Source organism: Oncorhynchus mykiss, chromosome 27 (genome assembly GCF_013265735.2).
Source record: "Oncorhynchus mykiss isolate Arlee chromosome 27, USDA_OmykA_1.1, whole genome shotgun sequence".
NCBI classification, from domain to species: Eukaryota; Metazoa; Chordata; class Actinopteri; order Salmoniformes; family Salmonidae; genus Oncorhynchus; species Oncorhynchus mykiss.
The window spans coordinates 23,836,555-23,863,905 of record NC_048591.1 but is presented as its reverse complement, the minus strand read 5'-3'; the positions used below and the strand labels follow the sequence as shown (position 1 = coordinate 23,863,905).

Genomic DNA, 27,351 nt, shown 5'->3' with positions numbered 1-27,351 from the left:
TGTCTCACTGTCACCTGAGTCTGCATTGTGGTTTTACACAAACCTTGTCAACGGGAACTATTTTGGTGTGTTTAGCCCGCTTGGCTGTGCAGCACTAGTGAGGAAATAAAGCCTTGTTTCAACATTTCAATTTTAAAATAATCTGTTATTTTTTAACTAGGTGATCACATTTTGGTCTATAGGTGTCTTGGAGGATCACTTTTAACTGAAACTAAAATAATCTGTCTGTTGTCCATGCTGGTTGAAGGCCAGGCCTCAATGACCATTTTCCTCACAGTAAGCAGCCATTGTGATCTGGAAGTAGGTTTTAATGGCATATAAGACAGTATGTGAGTAGAGCGGAGCGTGCCTAGGAGCGCTCTTTTCACCAGCTCAGGGCATGCCCGCCCCAGCATGCATTTGTAGTCTACTTGTGTGCTGCTATATCCCCTTGCTTTAGCTACTGTCTTGGAGTTAGCTAAATATTTTCATAAAGAAACCAATAAAGCACACAAGTGCTAAATCAGGGTGACTTACAAAGATGAGTACCAAGGGAGGGAGTGTGGTGATTGTAGTGTCCACAACTAAATAATCATTGTGGAATCTGAAGACACATATCCCAAAAGCAAGATACTTATTCTGTGCACATGCTAAAAGAAAGGAATGTGGTGGGTAGATAACTGAGTCATAACTAAGTGTATCATTGTAGGAAAAAAAATCAGATCTCTTAAAAGTTCCCTTCATTTCCGTTGTATTATTTATACAATAGGCCATAATTGATTTTGGCCCAATAGGCCTGGCATATTCCCCCATTCAAGGAGCTTTCTGTTTTGATTGCGTTATTTTGCCTAAAAACCTTTTTGGGCCTACCTTTTTTTTTTTTTTTTTACTCTGCATCTCTGCACAGCCCAAGTCCGTACGAGAGTTGCAGCGATGGGACAAGACTGTAAATACCAATTGGATATCATGAAAAAGGGGTTGTGTAAATTGTTTTTAATTCTAAGTAAGTCACAGCTTATAATTTATAGACTAATGATTTAATATAACAAAATGTTTAGATGCCAAGGGTTTATTTCCCTACCAGCTTATTGTGTTTCACTCGCAATGCTTCACAATGTATTTCTTTGTAGGCTATAGCCTTGGAATAATGTACCCTCCCAACATATTTTATTTAAATTCCTTCTTCCTGCTGCTGACCTGTTTAGTGTTTATATGCTGTTTAATATGGCATGTAGCCTATTTGAAATTGTTTGCTGCTTATATTTATTGTTTCATGTTTATTCAAGTACTTTTCATTCAAATCCATATGGTTTGGTTTCAATACTTAAACCAATTGATAGGTCCAGGTAGTCACACAAATAGATGGGTGTTGGTTAAATTGTGGTTTTAAAGAACAGAGAGCATTTGGGGAAGCAGTTTTCTTTTCTTGTGGGCATGTTTTAGTGGAGCGCCCTCATCGGGATTTCCAGCTGCTTTCTCTCTGGTGAAGACATGGGCCTGTCGCTCTAGGAACAGACCAATAGCCTGTCATCAATTGTATTTCTGGGATGTTGAGACTATTATCCTACCAGCAAAGTACTGGCGCTGCTATCTATGTAACACAGACTGTAAAAGTTTTGATTGTAAAGATTAGTTTGACATTGATAACCCTGTCTTGTGCCTTCTCGTGCCAACATTCCCACCTTTGATTCAACCTAATAGAAAATCAAAGTTTTTGTTACGATTTAACTGGAAAACTGGGATTTTTCGGCCATTGTAATCCTTGGGCGGGCTGCCAAAGCGTCCAAACGGTGTAATTTTTAAAAATATTTCACTTTTGGGATGGACAAATGCTTTCGGTGTGAACTTAAAACCACATATTAAGTATGTTGAAAAGATAGACCTACTTTTTTGTAATAATGTATTTGTTCGTTTTCAATCACCAACATAAAATCTAGACAGGGAAAATCCCCCAAATAATTAATTTAGCAGTTTTGATTTTGTTTGAGCATTAGCCATGGCAAAATGCATACAATGGCAGGAAATTACCTTTAAAACTATAACATTCTCTACTCCATGGCAGAATATGTAGAAAAAATTTTTTTGTAGCAAATTTCATGATCTCCACTCCATGGTGAAAATTGCAGGAGATTGGCTTAAAAATGCCTACACAGCCTAGATGGTGGTGTAGAGATTCGGCAGTGCCGACCGCACCCATTGCCACGCCACACCCACCACCTACGCTCCTTTTTGATCCAGAAGAAAACCCTGGATGTCTTTTTTTTTTTTTAATCTGTACATTTACTGTTGTTAACTGTTCAGTGCACGTATAACATGAGTGAGCCTGAGGCAGAAAGAAAGATGGCACCGATTGTAATAAACCAGTGTATCCTGACTTGCTCCGTTTGTCAAGAAGTCATGCAAGAAGATCTTTACTCTGCATACAGCAGCAAATCTTTGTTTGCCTTTCAGTTTCATTTCTAGCCCAAACCCTGCTTACAGCCTCATGACTGTAGATTGTTTTGGTATAGTTTTTTTTCTTTCATGTCTGAAGTATCCTGTCAGGTCAAGGACAACTGTTCAACCCTTTTAATTGTTTTCTTTTGCATTTAGGAAACCTGTAACAGTGAATCCAAATGAGAATAAATCATTTTGCTTTCTGTATCTGATAAGACATTGAATCTTATGTTTCACTCGGATTGCTTCTCTAAGGAATGTCTTACCAATATTTCCAGGTGGATCTGAGACTGACTGTGTTTTTCCATCCCTTCTGCAGTGAACACCTGTCGTGTGCGTTCACCTTCTTCCTGCACGGGGACAGTAATGTGTGCACGAGCGTAGAGATTGCCCAGCACCAGTCTGTCCAGCGACTGAGTGAAGAGCACCTGAGCTTGGCACAGCAGAATGCCAGCCCCCTGCAAGGTGGGTCTAACCAGCCATGGCCTATTGAGACAACAGTTAAACTACCTGTCATTGGTTAGATACTGTGATTTCCATAGATTTTAATTATATATTTTTTGTCAAAGGCAATGCTGCTGCAGTAGTATTTATAATTCAAGCATAGTCTTGCCTGCTGTCATAATTAATTTATCTCTAGTCGCGACTCTATTCTGACCTGTGCTGACCTCACACTTCATATCCCCTCTCTCCTTTCCACAGTCATCTTGAGTCCATATGGTCTGAACGGGACGGTCACGGGCCAGTCCTTCAAGATGTCTGACCACCCCACCCAGAAACTCATTGAGGAGTGGAGGCAGTTCTATCCCATCAGCCCCAGCGCCAAGGACCGCCCTGAGGACAAGATGGAGGATGCAGACTGGGAGGACGACTCACTAGCAGCCGTGGAGGTCCTTGTTGGTAAGATGGGGGATGTTGCTACAGTTGCGTGTTGTCCAGTGTGTGGATGTGTTATTTTCATGGTTAGTATGTGGTATTGCAATTGTGTGTGTTTTCTGAATGAGGCTGTCACTGACAAAATGTGTTGTGCTGATCTGTTCCAGCTGGAGTGAGGATGGTGTACCCTGCCTGTCTAGTACTGGTTCCCCAGTCAGACCTCCCTGCCCTAGCCCCCCAGGGCTCAGCCAACCCCTCAGCCATCCTGTGTGAGGGCCAGGGGACCCACAGAGACCATGCCATGTCCTCTGTCACCCTTACTCCTCCCACATCACCAGAGGAGGCCCAAACGGGTATCCTTACCATTTACTAATTAGTCTATTAGGACCAAAAACACTGCAGGTGTAATAGGATATGATTTGCTGTCTGGCTTCAGTGTCCATCTTTTGAATGATTAAACATTGATGCGTTCAGGTTAAATTCTTTTATAAAACCCTTTTTACGAATTGCTTATACAGATACACATCCAAAAACCCCAAAGAGCAAGCAATGCTGAAGCACAGTGGCTAGGAAAAACTCCCTAGATAGGTACATGAAACTCATAACTGATTATTTTGGTAAGTTGAAGGATTTACTAATACTGAGTATTATTAATTTATACAACGGGTGGGTCTAATCCTGGATGCTGATTGGATAAATACCCCCTTCCAGGCGATGTCTATTCCACAAGTTACCACTGGCTAAATCTGACGTTGTAATACCTATTTACTCTGTTTCATCTGACTGCTCAATCCACTGTCTCATCAGCCCAGCCAGGCAATTTATGTAATAGATCTACACTAAAAGATTTGTATTAAGGAGATTTGTATTAACCTTGCCGGTCTCTGACATTTGCAACATTGTTTCAATATTACATTCGATTTCCAGCTGTCCCATAGTAATGAACGTGTCTGATGTCAGGACGAGCCAGTCGATTATCATGAATCAGCATAAAAAACTGTCTCTGACCCTGTCTTTCAAAAATGATTGGATTTTTACAAATTAACGTCACATATCTTCATTGTAAAGGGTTTAAACACTGTTTCCCATGCTTGTTCAATGAACTATAAACAATTAATGAACACACACCTGTGGAATGGTCATTAAGACACTAACATCTTACAGACTGTAGGCAATTAAGGTCTTGTGGGCCTAACCAGTAAGGCAGTTCCTCACCAAACATCACCGGCAACAATGTCACCTATGGGCACAAACCCACCGTCGCTGGACCAGACAGGACTGGCAAAAAGTCCTCTTCACTGATGAGTTGCGTTTTTTTCTCACCGGGGTGATGGTCGGATTCGCGTTTATTGTCGAAGGAATGAGCGTTACACCAAGGCCTGTGCTCTGGAGCGGAATCGATTTGGAGGTGGAGTGTCTGTCATGGTCTTGGGCGGTGTGTCACATCATCGGACTGTGCCTGCAATGATAACAAGCTATCTCAACGCTGTGCGTTACAGGGAAGACATCCTCCTCCATCATGTGGTACCCTTCCTGCAGGCTCATCCTGACATGACCCTCCAGCATAACAATACCACCGGCCATTCTGTGTGTGATTTCCTGCAAGACAGGAATGTCAGTGTTCTTCCATGGCAAGTGAAGAGCCCGGATCTCAATCCTATTGAGCATGTCTGGGACCTGTTGGATCGGAGGGTGAGGGCTAGGTCCACCCCCCCCCCCCCCAGAAATGTCCGGGAACTTGCAGGTGCCTTGGTGGAAGAGTGAGGGTAATATGTCACAGCAGGAACTGACAAATCTGGTGCAGTCCATGAGGAGGAGATGCACTGCAGTACTTAGTATCTGGTGTGGCCACCAGCTGCATTGACTTTTACTTTTTATTTTGACCCCCACCCCTTTGTTCAGGGACACGTTCCATTTATGTTCGTAACATCTGTGGTACTTGTTCAATTTGTCTCAGTTGTTGAATCTTCTGTTCATACAAGTATTTACACATGTTAAGTTTGCTGAAAATTAATGCAGTTGACAGTGAGAGGACGTTTCTTTTTTTATTGGGGTTACATAAATGTCAATAGAAAATCACAAAATGCCGCTAGTTTTCTGTCATTCCAGCTTCAGTTCGAAGTTAATGTTTTAGCTGTGCAGTTAGAAATCTATGCTGAACAGTGGCCTGGCGAGAGAGCAAATGTTATATGCCAGGTGAAATTGTGCATCATTAGCGCATTCATTGTTATGGATGTATCCCAAATTATTTTACTAGAAAAACCGCTTAAACAATATTCAGCTACTTTGCTGCTGTTCTGGCTGTGCTGTTTGACGTGACTGTTAGCCAAAGTTGGCTGGCTAGCAAGCAAGGCATAAGAACGTTACCAGCCATTGTGGCAATGGAACTTTTAGAACAAACGACTGGGTCGATCCTTAGATTTAAAACAAATACTTTAACGACGGGTTCTAACCTAACCTATAGAACAAACAACCAGCCTGCATAGGTAGCAGTCCTGACACAAATCTAGGGCTATGTCTCGCGGAAGGATGAAATAGTATGAATAAATTGATCAGAGTAACTTTTCTTTAATGAAAATATGTCAATTATTTTGAGTTTGTTGGTGACCAGTCTTATAAAAGTGATAATGCCCTCGAAGCCAGTGTTTTGTCTCTGGGCTAACACCTACAGCCAAAACTGTATATCCTCCAAACACCGGCTTCTTGGGCATTATCACTTAAGTGTTTCTCTATCTTTTTTGCTATAGATCATCAGGCAGCCCAGAGGTGGTTAAAGCTGTGCTTGACAGTGGATGGTTTCAGCTCCAACAGCAGCGGTATCCATGGCAGCAAGATCCCCCGTAGGCTGGCTGCCCAGGTGGTGGAGAGCGTGTGGCAGGAGTGCACTACCAACCGGGCCCAGAGCAAGTATGTACACTACCTGTCACCTCACCCTACTGATTCATATCATACTACTGGTCTATTGAAGGAGAGGCTGTCTGCTGAGCTCTGTTTGTCTGGTTCTTTGTCAGGAGGAAGTTTGCTACATTGACCAATGGCACCTGTGAGGAGGAGGAGGGGGACAAAACGGGAGTATGGGATTTTGTGGAGTCATCGCATAGGGCACACTGCAACTGTTCAAGGTACTGTGGATCACGTTTTATAAAACGGTGGGGGTTTTAGGCCAGGGGTGTCAAACTCAATCACCGCACGGGCCATATTGAAAAAACACAATGAATTTACAGTCCAGACATGGCCTATGTTTGTTTTTAGAATAAAACGTGAATAGAACTGCGACCTAAACTGACCATATATATATATATATATTTTTTTTTTAAATATGCCCCTTTATGATGTCCACTTATACATTTACGTGGGATGCTGAATATAGCATTTTAAAATAAATAATATTTTAAGCATTTTGTTCCAGGTTTTTTTTGTTTTAAGTTTTATAAACCGAAGCCAGAATTAAACATTTTAGTAGCTTAGGAGGACTGCCTGTGCCTTTTCCCTCTGCTGCTCTGTAAATGGGACAGCACATCAAGCTGTAATTTCATTAAGTCGATGACTCAACCTTTAACTCAAACTCACTTGTGTGCTTTAGTATTAATTTATACTCGTGTGAATCCTTTATCTAATAACTTTTTGACATCAAAGATGGCATTGTCTGTAGGCTACAGCAATGGAACTGAAACTTGGCATCAACATTTAGCCTACAACTTAAACTTTTGGTCTGGTAGGTTCGGTCAGTACCATTAAGGAAAACCGCTTGGCTGCTGCAAATGAGGTGATACAGCGCACTAGCTGGCTCCTGGTTGGGTGGGTGTACGTGTGGGTCTGGGAGGAGGGGGGTGTGTGTGGCAATGCACTGTCTTTGGAGCTCATCAAGTTAGTAGTGCTTGCTAGGACTTGTAGTGCAGAACGTCGTGGGCGGTATGGAAGCAGGCCAAAATGAATTGACATCATGGGCCAGATCCGGCCCGCGGGCCTTGCTTGACATGTGTTTTAGGCTGATGTGAATTGTTCTCTGTAACTCACCAGAGTCCTTTAGGGGGTCTGATTTGTATGACAGACATCTTGGAAATGAACATTCAGTAAATTGCTATTCCAATATTTTGACTCTTCACCCCAGGCATAAAAACCAGAAGCAACGATCAGGCAGCACCTCAGGAAACCCCCCATCAGTGGGCAAGCCCCCACAGCCGCCACCCAAACACAAGCTGGGCGAGAAGTTGGAGAAGGGGGAGAAGCAGCAGAAGAGGCCCCAGACACCCTTTCACCACCGCAGCTATGTGTTTGAGGAGCAGGCCATGGAACCCCGGAGGCTGTGTATTAGAACCCAGGATGAGGGACCCTACCCGAGCCTGCACCACATAGACACAGCCCCTTCCAAAGCCCCCATGTTGCACACCCACGGGACCCCCCAAGACCTGGCTGGCTCCCCCCAGCCCCCACCTCTCAGCCCCCACCCCTGCGAGCACGGGGAGGAAGACCCTGGGGCCATGAAGAGCTCCTCCACGCCCATCCACCAACACTTCTACCCCCCCTCCTCTGAGCCCTGCCTGCTGCCTCAGAAGACGTTGTCTGATCTGCCCCTGCCTTTCCCCCATACCTACGCTGAATCCCTGGAACCCACTGCCTACGTGGGCTCAGCCATCAACCCCAACGAAGACTCGGCCCACAACCCATGGAAGTACTTCAACCTGCCACGGAAGAAGGCCTCAGACTTCTTGACACCACTGCTGCCTGTGGACAAACTACAGGATGACTCTGGGGGAGGAGGAGGGCAGGAGAACATTGTCTCTGTCACAGAGTGAGTACACTACCCCCTCTTTCAAGATGTAATGATAAACCTTACTACAAGCACCAAGGTGATGAGTGGCTATGATAGATATTTGGTTTCTCCCTCTCTGTACATCCACTTTGAGCATTATATATGCAGTTTCCCCTGCTTTCACATGATTACTGAACATCTACGTAACATTGTCTCCTCCCAGGTTGATGTCTGGCTCTGGCAGGCCTCTGAAGGTGTCTGACGACCTGGTGAGAACCTACACCCAGAGGAGGAACAGCCACCTGGCGGCTGCCATGGCTGACGAGGACCATGAGGAGGAGCCAGACCCCTACGCCTTCGTGGAGGGAGACGAGGAGTTCACCTTCACTGACAAGAAGGACAAACCAGGATCGGAGAGAGAAACCAGCAAGAGACACAAGGTGAGTTTCAAACATGAGTTTCTAAGAATTAATTCCATAGTTATCCCTACACCCTTTTCCTAATCCTACCTAATGTGGTTAGTTCAGTTGACATGTGTATGCCACTTTTGCTTATGGGATGATGTAGCACTGTGGTTACCAACATTTTTTGCTTACTGTACCACCAACTGAATTTTGCTCTGCCTGGAGTACCCCTGAAGCACCCATGTACATTTTACCAGTAAGCTTCTGGTCTTCTCAAGTACCCACTGTGGATAGACCAAGTAACCCCTGGTTGGGAGCCAGTGATGTAGCAGATGCCAAGAGAATAACGCATTTCTTTACGCTGGTGTTTGTTTAGGGTGACGATGGCAGTGGGACTTCAGCAGATGGTGAGCATTTCCTCCTTTATTGTTAATTTTTTTATTTTAATCACTCCTATAAAACTACGAGTGGAATTTCAATAAAATGGTCATCCAGAGTGGTTACTGATGGCACTTCCTTTGTGTGTGCAGATGGTCAGGGTGCGGCCGGTGGGAAGCCTATACCCTCCACCAGCCTCATCCATGAGACAGACCTGGCTGTGTCCATCAACGATCTGGACAACCTCTTCAACTCAGACGAAGACGAGCTTGCGGTCAGTAGAGTATACAGTGCCTCTAGAAAGTATTCATACCCTTTGACATAATACACATTTTGTTGCGTTACAGACTGAATTCAACATTTATTAAATAAAAATGATTGCCCATCTACACACGCTACCCCATACTGATGAAGTGAAAACATGTTTTTATAGATTTTTGCAAATTTCTTAAATGAAATACAGTCCTTTGCTGTGACAGTCCAAATTGTGCTCAGGTGTATCAACTTTCCTTTGATCGTCCTTGAGATGTAACTACAACTTGGAGTCCAGCTGTGGCCCATTAAATTGTTTTTAGGAAGAAACAGACCTGTCTACATAAGGTCCCACAGTTGACAGTACATGTAAGAACAGAAACTATAACATGAAGGCCAAGGTACTGTCTTTAGATCTGAGAGAATTGTGATGAAGCATATCTGGGAAGGTCATAAAACCATTTCTAGTGTTGAAAGTTTCCAAGAGCACAGTGGTCTCCATCATTGGGAAATTTAAAAAATATGTAACTATCCAGACTCTGCCTAGAGCTGGCCGTCTGACCAAACTGGGCAAGAAGGACCTAGGCAAGGGAGGTGACCAAGAACCAAATGACCACTCTGACAGCTACAGAGTTCATTGGCTGAGATGGGAGAACCTGCCAGAAGGACAGAAGTCTACAGCATTTCACCAATTTGGGCTAGACGGAAGCCACTCCCAAGAAAAAAGGCACAAGACAGCACACCTGGAGTTTGCAAAAATGCACATGAAAGACTCTGAGCATAAGGCAAAAATATTGTGGTGTGATGAGACAAAAAATGTAACTCTTTGGCCTGAATGCCTAGTGCTATGTCTGGAGAAAATCAGGTACAGCTCATCACCCGTCTAACACCACTACTGTAAAGCATGGTGGTGGCAGCATCATGCTATGAGGGTTTTCAGCGGCAGGGACTAGGAGACTGATAAGGATAGGGGAACAATGAATGGAGCAAAATACAGGCAAATCCTTGATTTAAAAACCTGCTTTAGAGTGAAAACAACCTTAGACGGGGCGAAGGTTTACATTGCAACAGGACAATGTCCCAAAGCATACAGCCAAAGCAATGCTGGAATGGCTTCAGAACAAGAATGTGAAAGTCCTTGAGTGACCCAGCCAAAGCCCAAAACTGTTGTGGAAAGATTACTGTTCACTGCTGCTCTTCATCTAACTTAACAGAGCTTGAGTAAATCTGGAATGGGAGAAAATCCCCAAATCCAGATGTGCAAAATTGATAGACGTACCCAGGGCAACTCAACGCTGGAATCACTGCCAAAGGTGCTTCTACGAAGTGTTGACTTGTGGGTGTAAATACTTATGTAAATTAGATATTTCTGCAATTCATTATTAATACATTTGTTAACATTTCTCAAAATATTTGTTCACTTTGTCATGGGGTATTGTGTGTAGATGGGTGGGCAAAAAACTATTTTATCCATTTTGAATTCAGGCATTAACAACATTTTGAGTAAGTTAAGAGGTATGAATACTTTCTGAAGGCACTGTAGTTCTCATCTACATGGGGGGCAACATTGTTTGGGTTACATATCCTTTTGTCCATTTCCGTATCTTAAGTTGATACTTTGCTAACAGAACATTGTGTAAAGTCTTAGAAAAGCTCTCTTTTCAAAGCCTTTTTAAAATGATCTGTCTCCAACAGCCTGGATCCAGGAGAGCAGGAGTACATGGAGACAAGTTTGGCAGTAAGGAACACAAAACATCAAATCTGGACCCTCTGTCCTGCATAAGTATGTTCACTTTCTCCAATTCCTTCCCTAAAGTTTCTCTTTAGGTCATCACTGTATCCTACATTAATTTACCAAACAATAGGGTGATTCCTCTGTTCACCTTCCTGTCGCCAGGCTCTGCTGACCTGCACAAGATGTTCCCCACCCCCCCCTCTCTGGAACAGCACATCATGGGCTACTCCCCCATGAACACTGGGGGGAAGGACTACGGTGGCCAGGAGGGTGGGTTGGGCCTCACTCTGCTGGATGGGAGCCAGTTTAGCAGCCACTACAAGATGGAGGTGGAGGAAGGCTTTTGCAGCCCCAAGCCTTCTGAGATCAAGGTATCTTAAAGGCCCAATACAGCTGTTTTTTTTATCTTGATTGAAAATCATTTCTGGGTAATAATTAAGAACTTACTCTTATTGTTTTCTATGAAAATGGTCAAAAATGACAAATGGCGTCTTAGCAAATTGCCAGAGCAATTTCTCAAGCAAGAATTTTGCTCGGACTTTCGTGGTGGTTGGAGTGTGGGGCCTAATGAGGGATATGTAACCTGAAAAAGAACCGTTATTGGCAGAGAGGTTTGAAACTCTTTGTTATTGGTCTAGTGACCTATACCGCCTGGTGACGTCCCCAAGCAATGCCAAAACTCCATCCCACCAAAATGGACAGAAATTTCATGTGGTCTTTTCTAACAGCTCTTACACTAAAAGGGCATTATAATTTTCACAATATTATTCCAACCTCATGGTGTGGAAATATTCCTAAAACACAGGAAAATAAATGTTTAAATTGTTATGGGCCTTTAACTTCAGTCTAGTGTGGAGGTTCTCGATTTGACATGAACCTTTTAGTCATTTAGCAGTTGCTCTTATCCAGAATGACTTTCAGTTAGTGCATTCATCTAAGGATAGCTCAGTGAGACAACCACATGTCATAGTAAGTACAGGGTATCAGCAAAGTGCTCATAGTGTAAGTTTTTTTTTTTTTTTTCTGGGGGGGGGGGGGGGGGTGGAATAACACTGACGTCTTATTTAACATACTCTGTCTAGTCATGCTGTTGTCAGCTTCAATACTTTCTCTAAGCTTAGACTTGCTGAAGTATTATAGTGGCTTATTTTCCTTCTCTCCCCCAACTACCTCCAGGACTTCTCGTTTGTTTACAAGTCGGAGGCGTGCAAGGCATTCACGGGCTGCTCCATGTTTGCTCCACTGAAGATGCTGCCCAGTCAGTGTATGATGCCCATCAAGCTGCCAGAGGACTGTGTTTACACACCCAGCTGGACCATGGGCAAACTGGAGCTCATACCCCCAGTGCCATCCATGGGCCTCCTCACCAAAGACGGGTAACCAATCAGACTGGTCCCCTTGAATTATACAAGTCATGTACCCACTTGTGTGTCAGGAGTTTTAATGTTTGTGCTGTTGTCTCACTATTTCAGTAACATCCCCAGTGTTGAGCCAGACTACCAGAGCTACACACCTCAGACCCACACGCCCTTCATGTCCAACAGTGCCCCACCCAGCAACAGCGGCACAGGCATCCTGCCCTCCCCAGCCACACCCCGCTTCTCCGCCCCCACCCCACGCACTCCCCGTACCCCACGCACCCCAAGAGGGCCAGCCAGTGTCCAGGGATCGCTCAAATATGACAACTCGGACCTCTACTCGCCCGCCTCCACCCCTTCCACCTGTCGACCTCTCAGCTCAGTGGAGCCAGCCACCGTGCCCTCCATCCCTGAGGCCCATAGCCTCTACGTCACCCTCATCCTCTCTGAGTCCGTCATGAACCTTTTCAAGGACTGTAACTTTGACAGCTGCTGCGTGTGCGTGTGCAACATGAACATCCGTGGTGCAGATGTGGGTGTGTATCTTAACGACAATGGCGAGGCCCAGTACCCCTGTACCTGCGGTTTCAGCGCCGTGGTCAACCGCCGCTACGGCAGCTCGGCTGGGCTCTTCCTGGAGGACGAGCTGGACCTGGTGGGGCGCGACTCAGACGCTGGCCGGGACTCTGAGAGGCGTTTCCAGGAGCTGCACGCTGCCTCCCTTCACAGGACTGGCAACCCCAAAGAGAGGCCCCCAGACGAGCTCATCCTGCTGCTGCAGGACCAGTGTACCAACCCATTCTCCCCCATGGCTGGGGTGAAGTACCCCAGGGCTCTGTCCTCAGGCCCCTCTCGCTTTTCTCTACGGGTAGAGGAGAGGGACTGCTATAACGACTGCTACATGGCTCTGGAGCATGGCCGGCAGTTCATGGACAACATGTCAGGAGGCAAGGTGGACGAGGCACTGGTTAAGAGTACGTGTCTACACAACTGGCCTAAACGCAAAGGTGAGTCCACTCCTTCACTCATTGACAATGCACAAACTTGTTTCCCCTCCTGCTCTCTTCCTCCATTTCCTTTCTTCCTACTCTTATGTGAAACACAGTCTTCTTGGTTGGATGTGTGTTTGTATGATGTTGATCCCTCCCACCCACTGTCTCCCCCTCAGCTGCAGAAGTGAGCAGGCTGTTCTCTCAGGACGTGCTGCGGGTGTTGCTCTCCCTCCAGCCTGTACTCCAGGATGCCATCCAGAAGAAGAGGAGCATACGGTCCTGGGGAGTTCAGGGACCTCTCACCTGGCAGCAGTTTCACAAGATGGCCGGCAGGGGATCCTACGGTAAACACAAGGAGGATGATGATAATAATACTACTTAAAGATGAATGCATCCAGGGCTTTTTCTGTATCAAAAAGGGGCTTAGGTGGTGGCCTTTCGGCGCAGCTGAATTGAAGAGAATTCTTTCAATTCTATAAATGTCTGCATGGAGCTGAGAATCTTTTTCCCTTTTAAATCTAATTTCCTGCAATTACATGCATTTTGCCATGATTAATGCTGTGTTATTTTGCTCCAACATAATGACAAAATCCATACTACAAAATGTATTGTTTTCTAAATGTCATTCACCCTGATTGTCTAGCTTTTATTTTGTTAGTTCTCAAATATTATATTATAAAAAATATATATATAGGTCCGTTGTCTTTTCTAAGTACTTTATATCTTGTTTACGTTTACACAAAGCATTTTTTTTCAGTTACTGGCCCAATCTTGTCTGCTAGGCTACCTGCCGCCCTTAACTAAACTTTGCAATGAGTCTGACTATGCCTCCTCTCTGAACCATTAGGCACTGACGAGTCTCCAGAGCCCCTCCCCATCCCTACCTTCCTGGTGGGGTATGAGTATGACTTTGTGGTGCTGTCGCCCTTCGGCTTGCCTTACTGGGAGAAGCTGCTGCTGGACCCCTTCGGCTCCCACAGGGACGTTGGATATGTGGTCGTCTGTCCTGAGAACGAGGCTCTGCTCCGCGGCGCTAAGAGCTTCTTCAAGGACCTTACGGCCGTGTACGAGGTAAGCAGATAGACACCCCCCCAAAGTCTAATAAAATATACATTTTTAAGAAAATTGGTACGTTTACCCATGATTTTCTCTTTGCAGGCCTGTCGATTGGGTCAGCACAGACCAATCTGTAAGACTCATGCAGATGGCATATTGCGGGTTGGTACGGCAGAAGGCAGGAACCTGGCAGAGCAGCCCCTCAGTGATTGGTTCCTCAAAATGGCCAGCAGCAACGGGAACAGCGAGGCCTTCAGCAAACTCAAACTCTACGCCCAAGTGTGCCGGCATGACCTGGGTACGTCGTTCATTAGATTGCCATCTTCTTTTTCAGGAGATTGTACTGAATAAGAGCTGGGATCTCTTGTGTTTATAATTTTTTATTTGGCTTCTACAAAGGCAAGTTGGGTGTCTCTTAATATCTGACAATATCTGTCTTCTTTTTCGCAACTTTTTTGTTACTCTCCTCAGCTCCGTACCTGGCTGGGCAGTCTCTGGACAGCTCTCTGTTGAACCAGCGCAGCCCCACTGTGGCCTCTCCCCAGTCCTCCTCCTCCCAGTCCCCCTGCTCCACCACCACCCCCTCCTCAGGCCCCCAGAGCTCCACCAGCAGCAGCACTGCCCAGCCTACCAACAGCACACCACCCTCCTCCACCATAGGCCCCCAGGCAGTGGGAGGGATAGGGGGGGTAGGAATGCCCTCAGCCAAGCCCAGCTCCTACACACCATACGGGACATCAGGCCTGCAGGGCAGCGTCTCCCAGAACGGGCCCCAGTCGGGTGCTCAGACCACAGGAGAGACTGGCCCCACTGCCAACCAGCCCCAGGCCACCACTGAGCCCGTGGAGACGTATGTACCCTCACCATCTGACGTCCTCTGGTTTAGTCAAACTGATTTTCTGTAGCACCACTTGTAGCCCTGAGTTTGTAATTTACACGCACTTGGAATAGGCTGAGTTACGACCTTACCCATCTCTCCCATTTTATCCACTGCTTGTCTGGAAGAGAACATATGGATTGCTAAATATCTTTAATCTAATACATAAAGCTAGTTGATTATTGGTTGTTTGACCCGAGTGCTTCTCTCTCTATAGCACGTTGGAGAGAGATAAGGTTGGTGTCCCTACAGACGGAGAGTCCCATGCAGTGACGTTCCCCCCGGCCATTGTGGTCTACATCGTGGACCCCTTCAGCTACGAGGACGGGGAGAGGGACACCCACTCCAGTGTGTGGACGCTGGGTCTGCTGCGCTGCTATGTGGAGATGCTCCAGTTCCTGCCGCCTCACATCAGAAACTCTGTGTCTGTGCAGGTAATGGACGACTTGACACATGTAGCCAGACTGCAGACCATCCATATTTATGTTCAGCACATTGGCTCTTTTGACAACAGTTCTCAAACACCTGTGGGGTTGGTGTGGTTAAAACATTGGTTTCTAACTATGTGTTGTGTTGGTCAGATCATTCCCTGCCAGTACTTGTTGCAGCCAGTGCGCATTGAGGAGCGCCATCTCTATGGTCAGCACCTCAAGTCCCTGGCCTTTTCGGTGTTCACCCAGTGCAGACGGCCCCTCCCCAGCAACACCAACATCAAGGCTCTGACGGGCTTCGGCCCTGGCCTGGCCATCGACATGGCACTGAGGAGCTCCGAGGTAAACAACACATAGGAAACGGCACTAAAACCTCACAAATATTATTAATGGATTGATTTAGATTGCTTATCAGTTCTAGAAATTTAGAAATTTTAGAAATTAGAAATTTGTCACAATGTGAATGGTTTGTTTAACATAACATCCTGCTCTTTGGCAACTCCTTGCATATACCTTGATGATCCAAGAGACCACTGCTCTGTTGAATAAATCACAATGGCTTACTAAATGCAGCTTGCTAAGTGACACACAAGGAACCATTGGTCTGACCCTTTGACTTTCACACCTATGCAGAGGCCGGAGTGTCTGCGTTTGTACACACCACCTTTCATCCTGGCGCCCATCAAGGACAAGCAGACAGAGCTGGGGGAGACGTTCGGAGAGGCCTCTCAGAAGTACAATGTGCTGTTTGTGGGCTACTGCCTGTCGCATGACCAGCGCTGGCTCCTGGCCTCCTGTACTGACCAATCAGGAGAGCTGCTGGAGACATGCATCATCAGCATTGACGTGCCAAACAGGTCAGTGACACACATGTAAATTGGTAGACACTCAAATTCAATTCAGAATCTGTCTCTTTTGTGACTTTGTTGTGTCCTCTGTAAAGGGCTCGGAGGAAAAAGGGTTCAGCCAGACGGCTGGGCCTGCAGAAGCTGTGGGAGTGGTGTCTAGGCTTGGTACAGGTGACATCACTTCCCTGGAGGGTGGTGATTGGCCGCCTGGGCAGGATTGGCCACGGAGAGTTACGAGGTATGCCACACAGAGATGTATGTATGCCACACAGAGAGGTGTGTGTGTGTGTTATTTATATATCACCCCCCCCAGTTGAAGTTGACACACTTAGGTTGGAGTCATAAAAAACAGTTTTTATACCACTCCACAAATTTCTTGTTAACAAACTATAGTTTTGGCAAGTCGGTTAGGACATCTACTTTGTGCATGACACAAGTAATTTTTCAACAATTGTTTACAGACAGATTATTTCACTTATAATTCACTGTATCACAATTCCAGTGGGTCAGAAGTTTACATACGCTAAGTTGACTGTGCCTTTAATAACAGCTTGGAAAATTCCAGAAAATGATGTCATGGCTTTAGAAGCTTCTGATAATTAACATAATTTGAGTCACTTGGAGGTGTAGCTGTGGATGTATTTCAAGGCCTACCTTCAAACTCAGTGCCTTTTTGCTTGACATCATGGGAAAATCAAAAGAAATCAGCCAAGACCTCAGGAAAAACATTTGTAGACCTCCACAAGTCTGGTTCATCCTTGGGAGCAATTACCAAACGCCTGAAGGTAGCACGTTCATCTGTACAAACAATAGTACGCAAATATAAATACCATGGGACCACGCAGCCGTCATACCTCTCAGGAAAGAGACGCGTTCTGTCTTCCTGAGATGAACGTACTTTGGTATGAGAAGTGCAAATTAATCCCAGAACAGCAGCAAATGACCTTGTGAAGATGCTGGAGGAAACGGGTACAAAAGTATCTATATCCACAGTAAAATGAGTCCTATATCAACAACCTGAAAGGCCGCTCAGCAAGGAAGAAGCCACTGCCCCAAAACCGCCATAAAGTGAGACTACAGTTTGCAACTGAACATGGGGACAAAGATCATACTTTTTGGAGAAATGTCCTCTGGTCTGATGAAACAGAAATAGAACCGTTTGGCCATAATTACCATCGTTATGTTTGGAGGAAAAAGGGGAAGGCTTGCAAGCCGGATAACACTATCCCAACCGTGAAGCACGGGGGTGGCAGCATTATGTTGTGGGGTGCTTTGATGTAGGAGGGACTGGTGCACTTCACAAAATAGATGGCACCATGAGGAAAATTATGTGGATATATTGAAGCTTGGTCGCAAATGGGTCTTCCAAATGGACAATGACCCCAAGCATGCTTCCAAAGTTGTGGCAAAATGGCTTAAGGACAACAAAGTCGAGGTATTGGAGTGGGGATCACAAAACCCTGACCTCAATCCCATAGAAAATTTGTGGGCAGAACTGAAAAAGCGTATGCAAGCAAGGAGGCCTACAAACCTGACTCAGTTACACCAGCTCTGTCAGGAGGAATGGGCCAACATTCACCAACTTATTGTGGGAAGCTTGTGCAAGGCTACCCAAAATGTTTGACCCAAGTTAAACAATTTAAAGGCAATGCTACCAAACACTAATTGAGTGTATGTAAACTTCTGTCCCACTGGGGATGTGATGAAACAAAAGCTGAAATAAATAATTCCCTCTACTATTATTCTGACATTTCACATTCTTAAAATAAAGTGGTGATCCTAACTGACCTAACACAGGGAATTTGTACTATGATTAATTGTCAGGAATTGTGAAAAACTGAGTTTAAATGTATTTGGCTAAGGTGTATGTAAACTTCTGACTTCAACTGTGTGTGTGTGTGTACACACACACACACACACACACACACACACACACACACACACACACACAGTACCAGCCAAAAGTTTGAACACACTTACTCAATTAAGGGTTTTTCTTTATTACTATTTTCTACATTGTAGAATAATAGGGAAGACATCAAAACTATTAAATAAAACCTATGGAGTCATTTAGTAGCCATAAAAGTGGTAGGCAAATCAACATTTATTTTGCATTCTTCTAAGTAGCTACCCTTTGCCTTGACAGCTTTGCACACTCTTGGCATTCTCTCAACCTGCTTCATGAGGAATGCTTTTCCAACAGTCTTGAAGGAGTTCCCACATATGCTGAGCACTTGTTGGCTGCTTTTCCTTCACTCTGCGGTCAGACTCATCCCAAACCATCTCAATTGGGTTGAGGTCAGGTGATTGTGGAGGCCAGGTCATCTGATTCAGCACTTCATCACTCTCCTTGGTCAAATAGCCCTTACACAGCCTGGAGGTGTGTTTTGGGTCATTGTCCTATTGATAAAACAAATGATAGTCCCACTAAGCGCAAACCAGATGGGATGACGTATCGCTGCAGAATGCTGTTGTAGCCATGCTGGTTAAGTGCCTTGAATTCTAAATAAATCACCTACACTGTCACCAGAAAAGCACCCCCCACACCACCACCTCCATGCTTCAGGGTGGGAACCACACATGCAGGGATCATCCGTTCACCACCTCTACGTCTCAAAGACACAGCGGTTGAACCAATAATATCACATTTGGACTCATCAGACCAAATTACAGATTTCCACTGGTCTAATTTCCATTCCTCGTGTTTCTTGGCCCAAGCAAGTCTCTTTCTTCTTATTGGTGGCCTTTAGTACTGGTTTCTTTGCAGCGATTTGAACAGTTGATGTCTGTTACTTGAACTCTGAAGCATTTATTTGGGCTGCAATTTCTGAGGCTGGTAACTAATGAACTTATCCTTTAAAGCAGAGGTAACTCTGGGTCTTCCTTTCCTATGGCGGTCCTCATGAGTACCAGTTTCTTCATAGTGCTTGATGGTTTTTGCAACTGCAACGTCAAGTTCTTGATATTTTCCAGATTACTTTAAGACATGAAGGTCAGTCAATGATGGACTTGTTTCTTGTTTTGCTGATTTGAGCTGTTCTTGCCATTTTTAATATGGACTTGGTCTTTTACCATATAGCCCCATCTTCTGTATACCACCCCTACCTTGTCACAACGTAACCGATTGGCTCAAACGCATTAAGGAAATAAATTCCACAAATTTACAAGGCACACCTGTTAATTGAAATGCATTACCTCATGAAGCTGGTTAGGAGAATGCCAAGAGTGTGCAAAGCTGTCTTGAAGGGTGGCTATTTGAAGAATCTCAAATATAAAATATATTTTGATTTAACACTTTGTTGGTGACTACATAATTCCATATGTGTTAATTAATAGTTTTGTCTTAACTTCTGCAATGTAGAAAATCATAAAAATAAAGAAAAACCCTTGAATGAGTAGGTGTGTCCAAACGTTTGACTGTGTGTGAACACACGGACACCCCTTCAAATTAGTGGATTCCGCTATTTCAGCCACATCTGTTGCTGACAGGTGTATAAAATCAAGCACAGAGCCATGCAATCTCCATAGACAAACACTGGCAGTAGAATGGCCTTATTGAAGAGCTCGGTGACTTTCAACGTGGCACTGTCATAGGATGCTGCCTTTCCAACAAGTAAGTTTGTCAAATGTATGCCCTGCTAGAGCTGACCCGGTCAACTGTAAGTGTGTGGAAAGTGCAAGGGCCACGCAAACTCACAGAATGGGACCGCCGAGCGCAGCGCGTTAAAAGTCATCTGTCCTCTGTTGCATCACTCACTACCAAGTTCCAAACTGTGCCTGGATGCAACGTTAGCACAAGAACCAATCGTCGGGATCTTCATAAAATGGGTTTCCGTGGCTGAGCAGCCGCACACAAGCCTAAGATCACCATGCAGTGCCAAGTGTTGGCTAGAGCAGTGTAAAACTCACCTCCATTGGACTCTGGAGCAGTGTAAACATGTTCTCTGGAGTATGGAATCATGCTTCACCATCTGGCAGTCCGGAGAACAAATTTGGTTTTGGCGGATGCCAGGAGAAGTGTACTTGCCCCAATGCAAAGTGCCAACTGTAAAGTTTGGTGGAGGAGGAATAATGTTCTGGGGCTGTTTTTCATGGTTCAGGCTAGGCCCCTTAGTTCCAGTGAGGGAAAATCTTAACACCACAGCATACAATGACATTCTAGATAATTCTGTGCTTCCACTTTGAGGCAACATTTTGGCGAAGACCCTTTAATGTATCAGAATGACAATGTCCCTATGCACAAAGCGAGGTCCATACAGAAATGGTTTGTTGATTTGGTGTGGAAGAACTTGACTGGCAAAGGCCTGACCTCAACTCCATCTAAACACCTTTTGGGATGAATTGGAACGCTGACTGCGAGCCAGGCCTAATTGCCCAACATCAGTGCCTGACCTCACTAATGCTCTTGTGGCTAAATGGAAGTAAGCCCCTGCTGCAATGCTCCAACATCTAGTGGAAAGCCTTCCCAGAAGAGTGTAGGCTGTTATATTAGCAAAGGGGGGGCCCAACACCATATTAATGCCCATGATTTTGTAATGAGATGTTCGAGCAGGTGTCCATATACTTTTGTTCATGTAGTGCATTTATTTTATTTAACCTTTATTTAACCAGGTAGGCTAGTTGAGAACATGTTCTCATTTACAACTGCGACCTGGCCAAGATAAAGCATAGCAGTGTGAACAGACAACACAGTTACACATGGAGTAAACAAACAAGTCAATAACACAGTTGGAAAAAAATAGTCTCTATACATTGTGTGCAAAAGGCATGAGGGGGGTAAGCAATAAATAGGCCATAGGAGCGAATAATACAATTTAGCAGATTAACACTGGAGTGATGGATGATCATGTGCAAGTAGAGATACTGGTGTGCAAAAGAGCAGAAAAGTAAATAAATAAAAACAGTATGGAGATGAGGTAGGTAAATTGGGTGGGCTATTTACAGATGGACTATGTACAGCTGCAGCAATCGTTTAGCTGCAGTAAGTGATACAATGAGTTGTACATGATTTGATGTGCCCTGATGACATTCTCCCTCTGTTCCAGACTGGAGTATTTTGCTGAGCAGGAGGAACCTGCAGTCTCTCAGCAAGCGCCTCAAGGAGACCTGCAGGATGTGTGGCATCTCTGCCGCAGACACTCCCAGCATCCTCAGCGCCTGCCTGGTTGCCATGGAGCCCCAAGGCTCCTTTGTCATCATGCCAGGTAAAAATGAACAGAAGTTGAACCTTGAGCAATGGCCTTGCTTCCCCTGTTTGTGAGTCCACTGAATTTCCTGAAATGTTTTGGTGATGTCTGTATCATGTTAACCCTTCTCTCTGCTGTGTGTAGACTCTGTGTCGACAGGCTCAGTGTTCGGCCGCAGCACCACTCTGAACATGCAGACGTCCCAGCTGAGCACTCCTCAGGACACGTCCTGCACCCACATCCTGGTGTTCCCCACCTCGGCAATGGTGCAGGTCAACAACGCCACCACCGAACAGAACTTAGACATCGCCTTCAACCCCATCAACCCTGGTCAGTCACACACACACACACACACACACACTGTAAATGTTGATGCCTTTCTATGTTCTGGCTGTAGTCTGGCTCCGCACGGCGATGTTACTGAAACGGAGACAAAGCAGCTCTCTGTCTGAGCTAATGGGACATAGTCTTGAATGACCCTTTGTTTATCCCTCTTCATAGATGGTTCAGATGGGATGGGCATCTTTGACCTGTTTGATAATGATATGGTGGACCCTGATCTCATCAACATCCTGCCCAACTCCCCCACCACCTCCCCCGTTCACTCCCCCGGTGGACACTATCACCAGGGGGGAGACGGCAGCAAGGTAAGCCTCTCTGCCCCTGTACAACACTACCAGCAGGAGGATGCTTACCTGACTGCTGGTAAATGAAGGTTGAATAAGTATTGGTGTCAACCTATGTCCCGGTGTGTTCCAGGGCCAGAGCACAGATCGTATGGAGTCCCACGAGGAGGCCCTGAACATCTTGCAGCAGCCTATGGCCCTGGGCTACTTAATCTCCACAGCCAAGGCTGGCCCCCTGCCTGACTGGTTCTGGTCCGCCTGCCCCCAGGCACAGAACCAGTGCCCACTGTTCCTCAAGGTACTTACAGTACCAGTCAAATGTTTGAACACACCTACTCATTCCAGGGTTTTCCTTCATGTAAAAAAAAAACTATTTTCTACATTGTAGAATATATCAACTATTAAATAACACAATATCCTCCCAAACCATCTCAATTTGGTTTAGGTGATTTTGGAGGTCAGGTCATCTGATGTAGCAGTCCATCACTCTCCTTGGTCAAATAGCCCTTACACAGCCTGGAGGTGTGTTGGGTCATTGTCCTGTTGAAAAACAAATGATAGTCCTACTAAGCTCAAACCAGATGGGATGTTGTAGCCATGCTGGTTAAGTGTGCCTTGAATTCTAAATGAATCACCAACAGTGTCACCAGCAAAGCATCATCACACCACCTCCATGCTTCACGGTGGGAACTACAGTGCCTTGCTTGCGAAAGTATTCGGCCCCCTTGAACTTTTCGACTTTTGCCACATTTCAAACATAAAGATATAAAACTGTATTTTTTTGTGAAGAATCAACAACAAGTGGGACACAATCATGAAGTGGAACGACATTTATTGGATATTTCAAACTTTTTTAACAAATCAAAAACTGAAAAATTGGGCGTGCAAAATTATTCAGCCCCCTTAAGTTAATACTTTGTAGCGCCACCTTTTGCTGCGATTACAGCTGTAAGTCGCTTGGGGTATGTCTCTATCAGTTTTGCACATCGAGAGACTGACATTTTTTCCCATTCCTCCTTGCAAAACAGCTCGAGCTCAGTGAGGTTGGATGGAGAGCATTTGAACAGCAGTTTTCAGTTCTTTCCACAGATTCTCGATTGGATTCAGGTCTGGACTTTGACTTGGCCATTCTAACACCTGGATATGTTTATTTTTGAACCATTCCATTGTAGATTTTGCTTTATGTTTTGGATCATTGTCTTGTTGGAAGACAAATCTCCGTCCCAGTCTCAGGTCTTTTGCAGACTCCATCAGGTTTTCTTCCAGAATGGTCCTTTATTTGGCTCCATCCATCTTCCCATCAATTTTAACCATCTTCCCTGTCCCTGCTGAAGAAAAGCAGGCTCAAACCATGATGCTGCCACCACCATGTTTGACAGTGGGGATGGTGTGTTCAGCTGTGTTGCTTTTACGCCAAACATAACGTTTTGCATTGTTGCCAAAAAGTTCAATTTTGGTTTCATCTGACCAGAGCACCTTCTTCCACATGTTTGGTGTGTCTCCCAGGTGGCTTGTGGCAAACTTTAAACGACACTTTTTATGGATATCTTTAAGAAATGGCTTTCTTCTTGCCACTCTTCCATAAAGGCCAGATTTGTGCAATATATGACTGATTGTTGTCCTATGGACAGAGTCTCCCACCTCAGCTGTAGATCTCTGCAGTTCATCCAGAGTGATCATGGGCCTCTTGGCTGCATCTCTGATCAGTCTTCTCCTTGTATGAGCTGAAAGTTTAGAGGGACGGCCAGGTCTTTGTAGATTTGCAGTGGTCTGATACTCCTTCCATTTCAATATTATCGCTTGCACAGTGCTCCTTGGGATGTTTAAAGCTTGGGAAATCTTTTTGTATCCAAATCCGGCTTTAAACTTCTTCACAACAGTATCTCGGACCTGCCTGGTGTGTTCCTTGTTCTTCATGATGCGCTTTTAACGGACCTCTGAGACTATCACAGTGCAGGTGCATTTATACGGAGACTTGATTACACACAGGTGGATTGTATTTATCATCATTAGTCATTTAGGTCAACATTGGATCATTCAGAGATCCTCACTGAACTTCTGGAGAGAGTTTGCTGCACTGAAAGTAAAGGGGCTGAATAATTTTGCACGCCCAATTTGTTAGTTTTTGATTTGTTAAAAAAGTTTGAAATATCCAATAAATGTCGTTCCACTTCATGATTGTGTCCCACTTGTTGTTGATTCTTCACAAAAAAATACAGTTTTATATCTTTGTTTGAAGCCTGAAATGTGGCAAAAGGTCGCAAAGTTCAAGGGGGCCGAATACTTTCGCAAGGCACTGTACATATGCGGGGATCATCCGTTCACCTACTCTGCCCAAGCAATTCTCCTTCTTATTGGTGGCTTTTAGTATTGGTTTCTTTGCAGTGATTTGACCATGAAGGCCTGATTCACGCAGTCTCCTCTGAACAGTTGATGTCTGTTACTTGAACTCTGAAGCATTTGAGCTGCTTTTTGAGATGCAGTTGACGCTAATGAAATGATCCTCTACAGCAAAGGTAACTGGGTCTTCTTCCTGTGGCGGTCCTCATGAGAGCCAGTTTCGTCATAGCTCTTGATGGTTTTTGCGACTGCACTTGAAGAAACTTTCAAAGTGTTTATTTTCCCAGATTGACTGACCTTCATGTCTTAATGTAATGATGGACTGTTTTTGTTTCTCTTTGCTTATTTGAGCTGTTCTTGCCATAATATGGACTTGGCCCTATTTGGTAAAATATTATCTTCTGTATAGCACCCCTACAACACAACTGATTGTCTCAAACACATTAAGATGGAAAGAAATTCCACAAATTACGTTAACATGGCACACCCGTTAATTGAAATGCATTCCAGGTGACTACCTCATGAAGCTAGTTGAGGGAATGCCAAGAGTGTGCAAACCTTTCAAGGCAAAGGTGGCTACTTTGTAAAACAATATAGTTTTATTTGAGATTCTTAATTCTTTTTTGTTGGTTACTGCATTATTCTATGTGTGTTATTTCATAGTTTTGATGTCTTCACTATTATTCTACAATGTAGAAAATAGTAAAAATAAAGAGAAACCCTTGAATGAGTAGATATGTCCTTACTTTTGACTGGTACTGTACCTACCTACTGCTCCTCTGACAGTTAACCTAACGCTCACTCTGCTCTCAAAGGCGTTTGTTCTTCTCTGGTCATAAAACTCAGCAGCACTTTTATGCTTTACTTGATCAGGAGTCCTGTCATTTGAATGTTTCCCTTTTCTAATCTAACTGGTGTGACGTTTGTTAATCTAGCTGACCTCTTGTTTGTCGTCACTCCCCAGGCCTCCCTGCACCTGCACGTGTCCTCGGTCCAATCAGATGAGCTTCTCCACAGCAAACACTCCCACCCTCTGGACTCCAACCACACCTCAGATGTGCTCAGGTACACTGCTCAATATGGAATGAAAGCAATGGGAAATACACTGATTTGATAGGTAGAGCATAGGTTTATTAGTTAAGAGGGGAATTTAATGTATAGTTAGTTATACATAGTTATGTGTTCTCTGCCCCTGACAGGTTTGTGCTGGAGCAGTACAATGCCCTCTCCTGGCTGACGTGTGACCCTGCCACTCAAGACCGGCGATCCTGTCTCCCTGTTCACTTTGTGGTGCTCAATCAGATGTACAACTTTATCATGAACATGCTCTGAACAAGGATATCAAGTGGAATCTATGGAGCTCATGAAACTAATGGGAGGGTGTTTCCTGGAGTGGATGGACCCTCAACACTTCAGGGTGGGGGCTTGGCCATAAGGAATCTCCCCCAGCCAGCGTCTCCATGGCAGCACTGGAGGTGTCCTATCAATCAAATGCCAAGTGTCCATTTTATCATTTTGGATAAGGGACTTTTCATAAAGGAGAATAAGTTGTCTTTTTAATTATCTTCTGATAAAATGTTAGCTTAATGAAATGCCTGCATATATATTATTTATTGTAAGTTTAAATTTGTCATTTTTATTTCTTTTATATATATAAAAAATCTGATGGTGTGTATTGCCATCTCACTTTAAAAGGAATTGGTTTAAAATGTAATCACATTTTTTTTGAATTACAAAACTGTAAGCTGCATTTGCTGTAGGCTGCTTTTAGAGTCATTTTTTTTAAAGGGTATTTACATTTTAATTCCCCTGATGTACAGATAGGTAGGTTGGGCATTTATATCCCTTCCTTTTGAGTGGACAGGACTTACAGCTCAGCTACAGTGGTAGTCTGTTGCACAGTAATTCAATGCATTCAGTTAAATGGGATATGAGGTACAGATTGTCAGATTTATATATATATATACATATATATGTATTTTATATGACGGATTTAGAGAATTGTGTGTGTGTGTGTATATATGTGTGTGTGTGTGTGTGTACATATACATGTGTGCCGCAGCTTCTGTTTTAGGAATAAAGTGCGTCTACCTATCATTATTCTTGGTCTCTGTTATGAAAACATTGTTTGCAGTGTTGGGAAATGGAGCGCTTTCTACCTGTACATAATTCTAACCCTAGCTTTTAAATATATCACAGTTAATGCAAATGTTACCTCTTTCCTTGTTAGCCACTCCCTCACTGCTGGTTGAGTGTTGGATTACCACTTTAATGAGCTGTTTTAGGGGTTGCCTGGGCCATGGGTGGGTTTCAGATGGATCCTTAATGTACCACAGGTTTAGGGTTACCCTCATTTAGCCCCTACCCCAACTAAAGGGATTTGGCAGGTCAGTAAAAGTGGAATTGGCTAACTAAGAACATCTCATCCCAAAGCCTCATCTAATCACTGCCTTATTTTCAGTCTAATGGGATCCCATTGGAAGGGTAGCTAAACTCAGGGGAAAAATGGACCGTCCCTTTTTCAAGACCCTGTCTTTCAAAGATAATTTGGAAAAATCCAAATAACTTCACAGATCTTCATTGTAAAGGGTTTAAACACTTTCTAATGCTTGTTCAATAAACCATAAACAATTAATGAACATGCACCTGTGGAACGGTTGTTAAGACACTAACAGCTTACAGACTGTAGGCAGTCACGGTTAGGAACTTAGGACACTAGAGGCTCTTCCACTGACTCTGGAAAAACAAACGCAAGATGCCCAGGGTCCCTGCTCATCTGTGTTGAACGTGCCTTAGGCATGCTGCAAGGAGGCAGGGCAATAAA

General features: G+C 44.5%; 1 protein-coding gene across 1 annotated transcript in view; it reads left to right on the top strand.

The window, feature by feature from the left end:
* LOC110507820 (mediator of RNA polymerase II transcription subunit 13-like) overlaps positions 1 to 26,624 on the top strand; it is a 32,267-nt gene extending 5,643 nt beyond the window's left edge. Inside the window, exons 4-30 of the mRNA XM_036964820.1 lie at positions 2,735 to 2,880; positions 3,118 to 3,315; positions 3,459 to 3,644; positions 6,039 to 6,198; positions 6,303 to 6,413; positions 7,403 to 8,083; positions 8,268 to 8,484; positions 8,825 to 8,855; positions 8,979 to 9,100; positions 10,774 to 10,861; positions 10,976 to 11,184; positions 11,990 to 12,189; positions 12,286 to 13,178; positions 13,340 to 13,507; positions 14,011 to 14,234; positions 14,322 to 14,517; positions 14,691 to 15,069; positions 15,314 to 15,530; positions 15,678 to 15,869; positions 16,161 to 16,384; positions 16,471 to 16,613; positions 21,421 to 21,579; positions 21,706 to 21,891; positions 22,063 to 22,208; positions 22,321 to 22,485; positions 25,492 to 25,592; positions 25,727 to 26,624. Coding sequence (XP_036820715.1) covers positions 2,735 to 2,880; positions 3,118 to 3,315; positions 3,459 to 3,644; positions 6,039 to 6,198; positions 6,303 to 6,413; positions 7,403 to 8,083; positions 8,268 to 8,484; positions 8,825 to 8,855; positions 8,979 to 9,100; positions 10,774 to 10,861; positions 10,976 to 11,184; positions 11,990 to 12,189; positions 12,286 to 13,178; positions 13,340 to 13,507; positions 14,011 to 14,234; positions 14,322 to 14,517; positions 14,691 to 15,069; positions 15,314 to 15,530; positions 15,678 to 15,869; positions 16,161 to 16,384; positions 16,471 to 16,613; positions 21,421 to 21,579; positions 21,706 to 21,891; positions 22,063 to 22,208; positions 22,321 to 22,485; positions 25,492 to 25,592; positions 25,727 to 25,859 — 5,875 coding nt within the window. The 3' untranslated portion in view covers positions 25,860 to 26,624. The remainder of the gene's footprint in view (positions 1 to 2,734; positions 2,881 to 3,117; positions 3,316 to 3,458; positions 3,645 to 6,038; positions 6,199 to 6,302; positions 6,414 to 7,402; positions 8,084 to 8,267; positions 8,485 to 8,824; positions 8,856 to 8,978; positions 9,101 to 10,773; positions 10,862 to 10,975; positions 11,185 to 11,989; positions 12,190 to 12,285; positions 13,179 to 13,339; positions 13,508 to 14,010; positions 14,235 to 14,321; positions 14,518 to 14,690; positions 15,070 to 15,313; positions 15,531 to 15,677; positions 15,870 to 16,160; positions 16,385 to 16,470; positions 16,614 to 21,420; positions 21,580 to 21,705; positions 21,892 to 22,062; positions 22,209 to 22,320; positions 22,486 to 25,491; positions 25,593 to 25,726) is intronic.
* Positions 26,625 to 27,351: the final 727 nt, after the last annotated feature.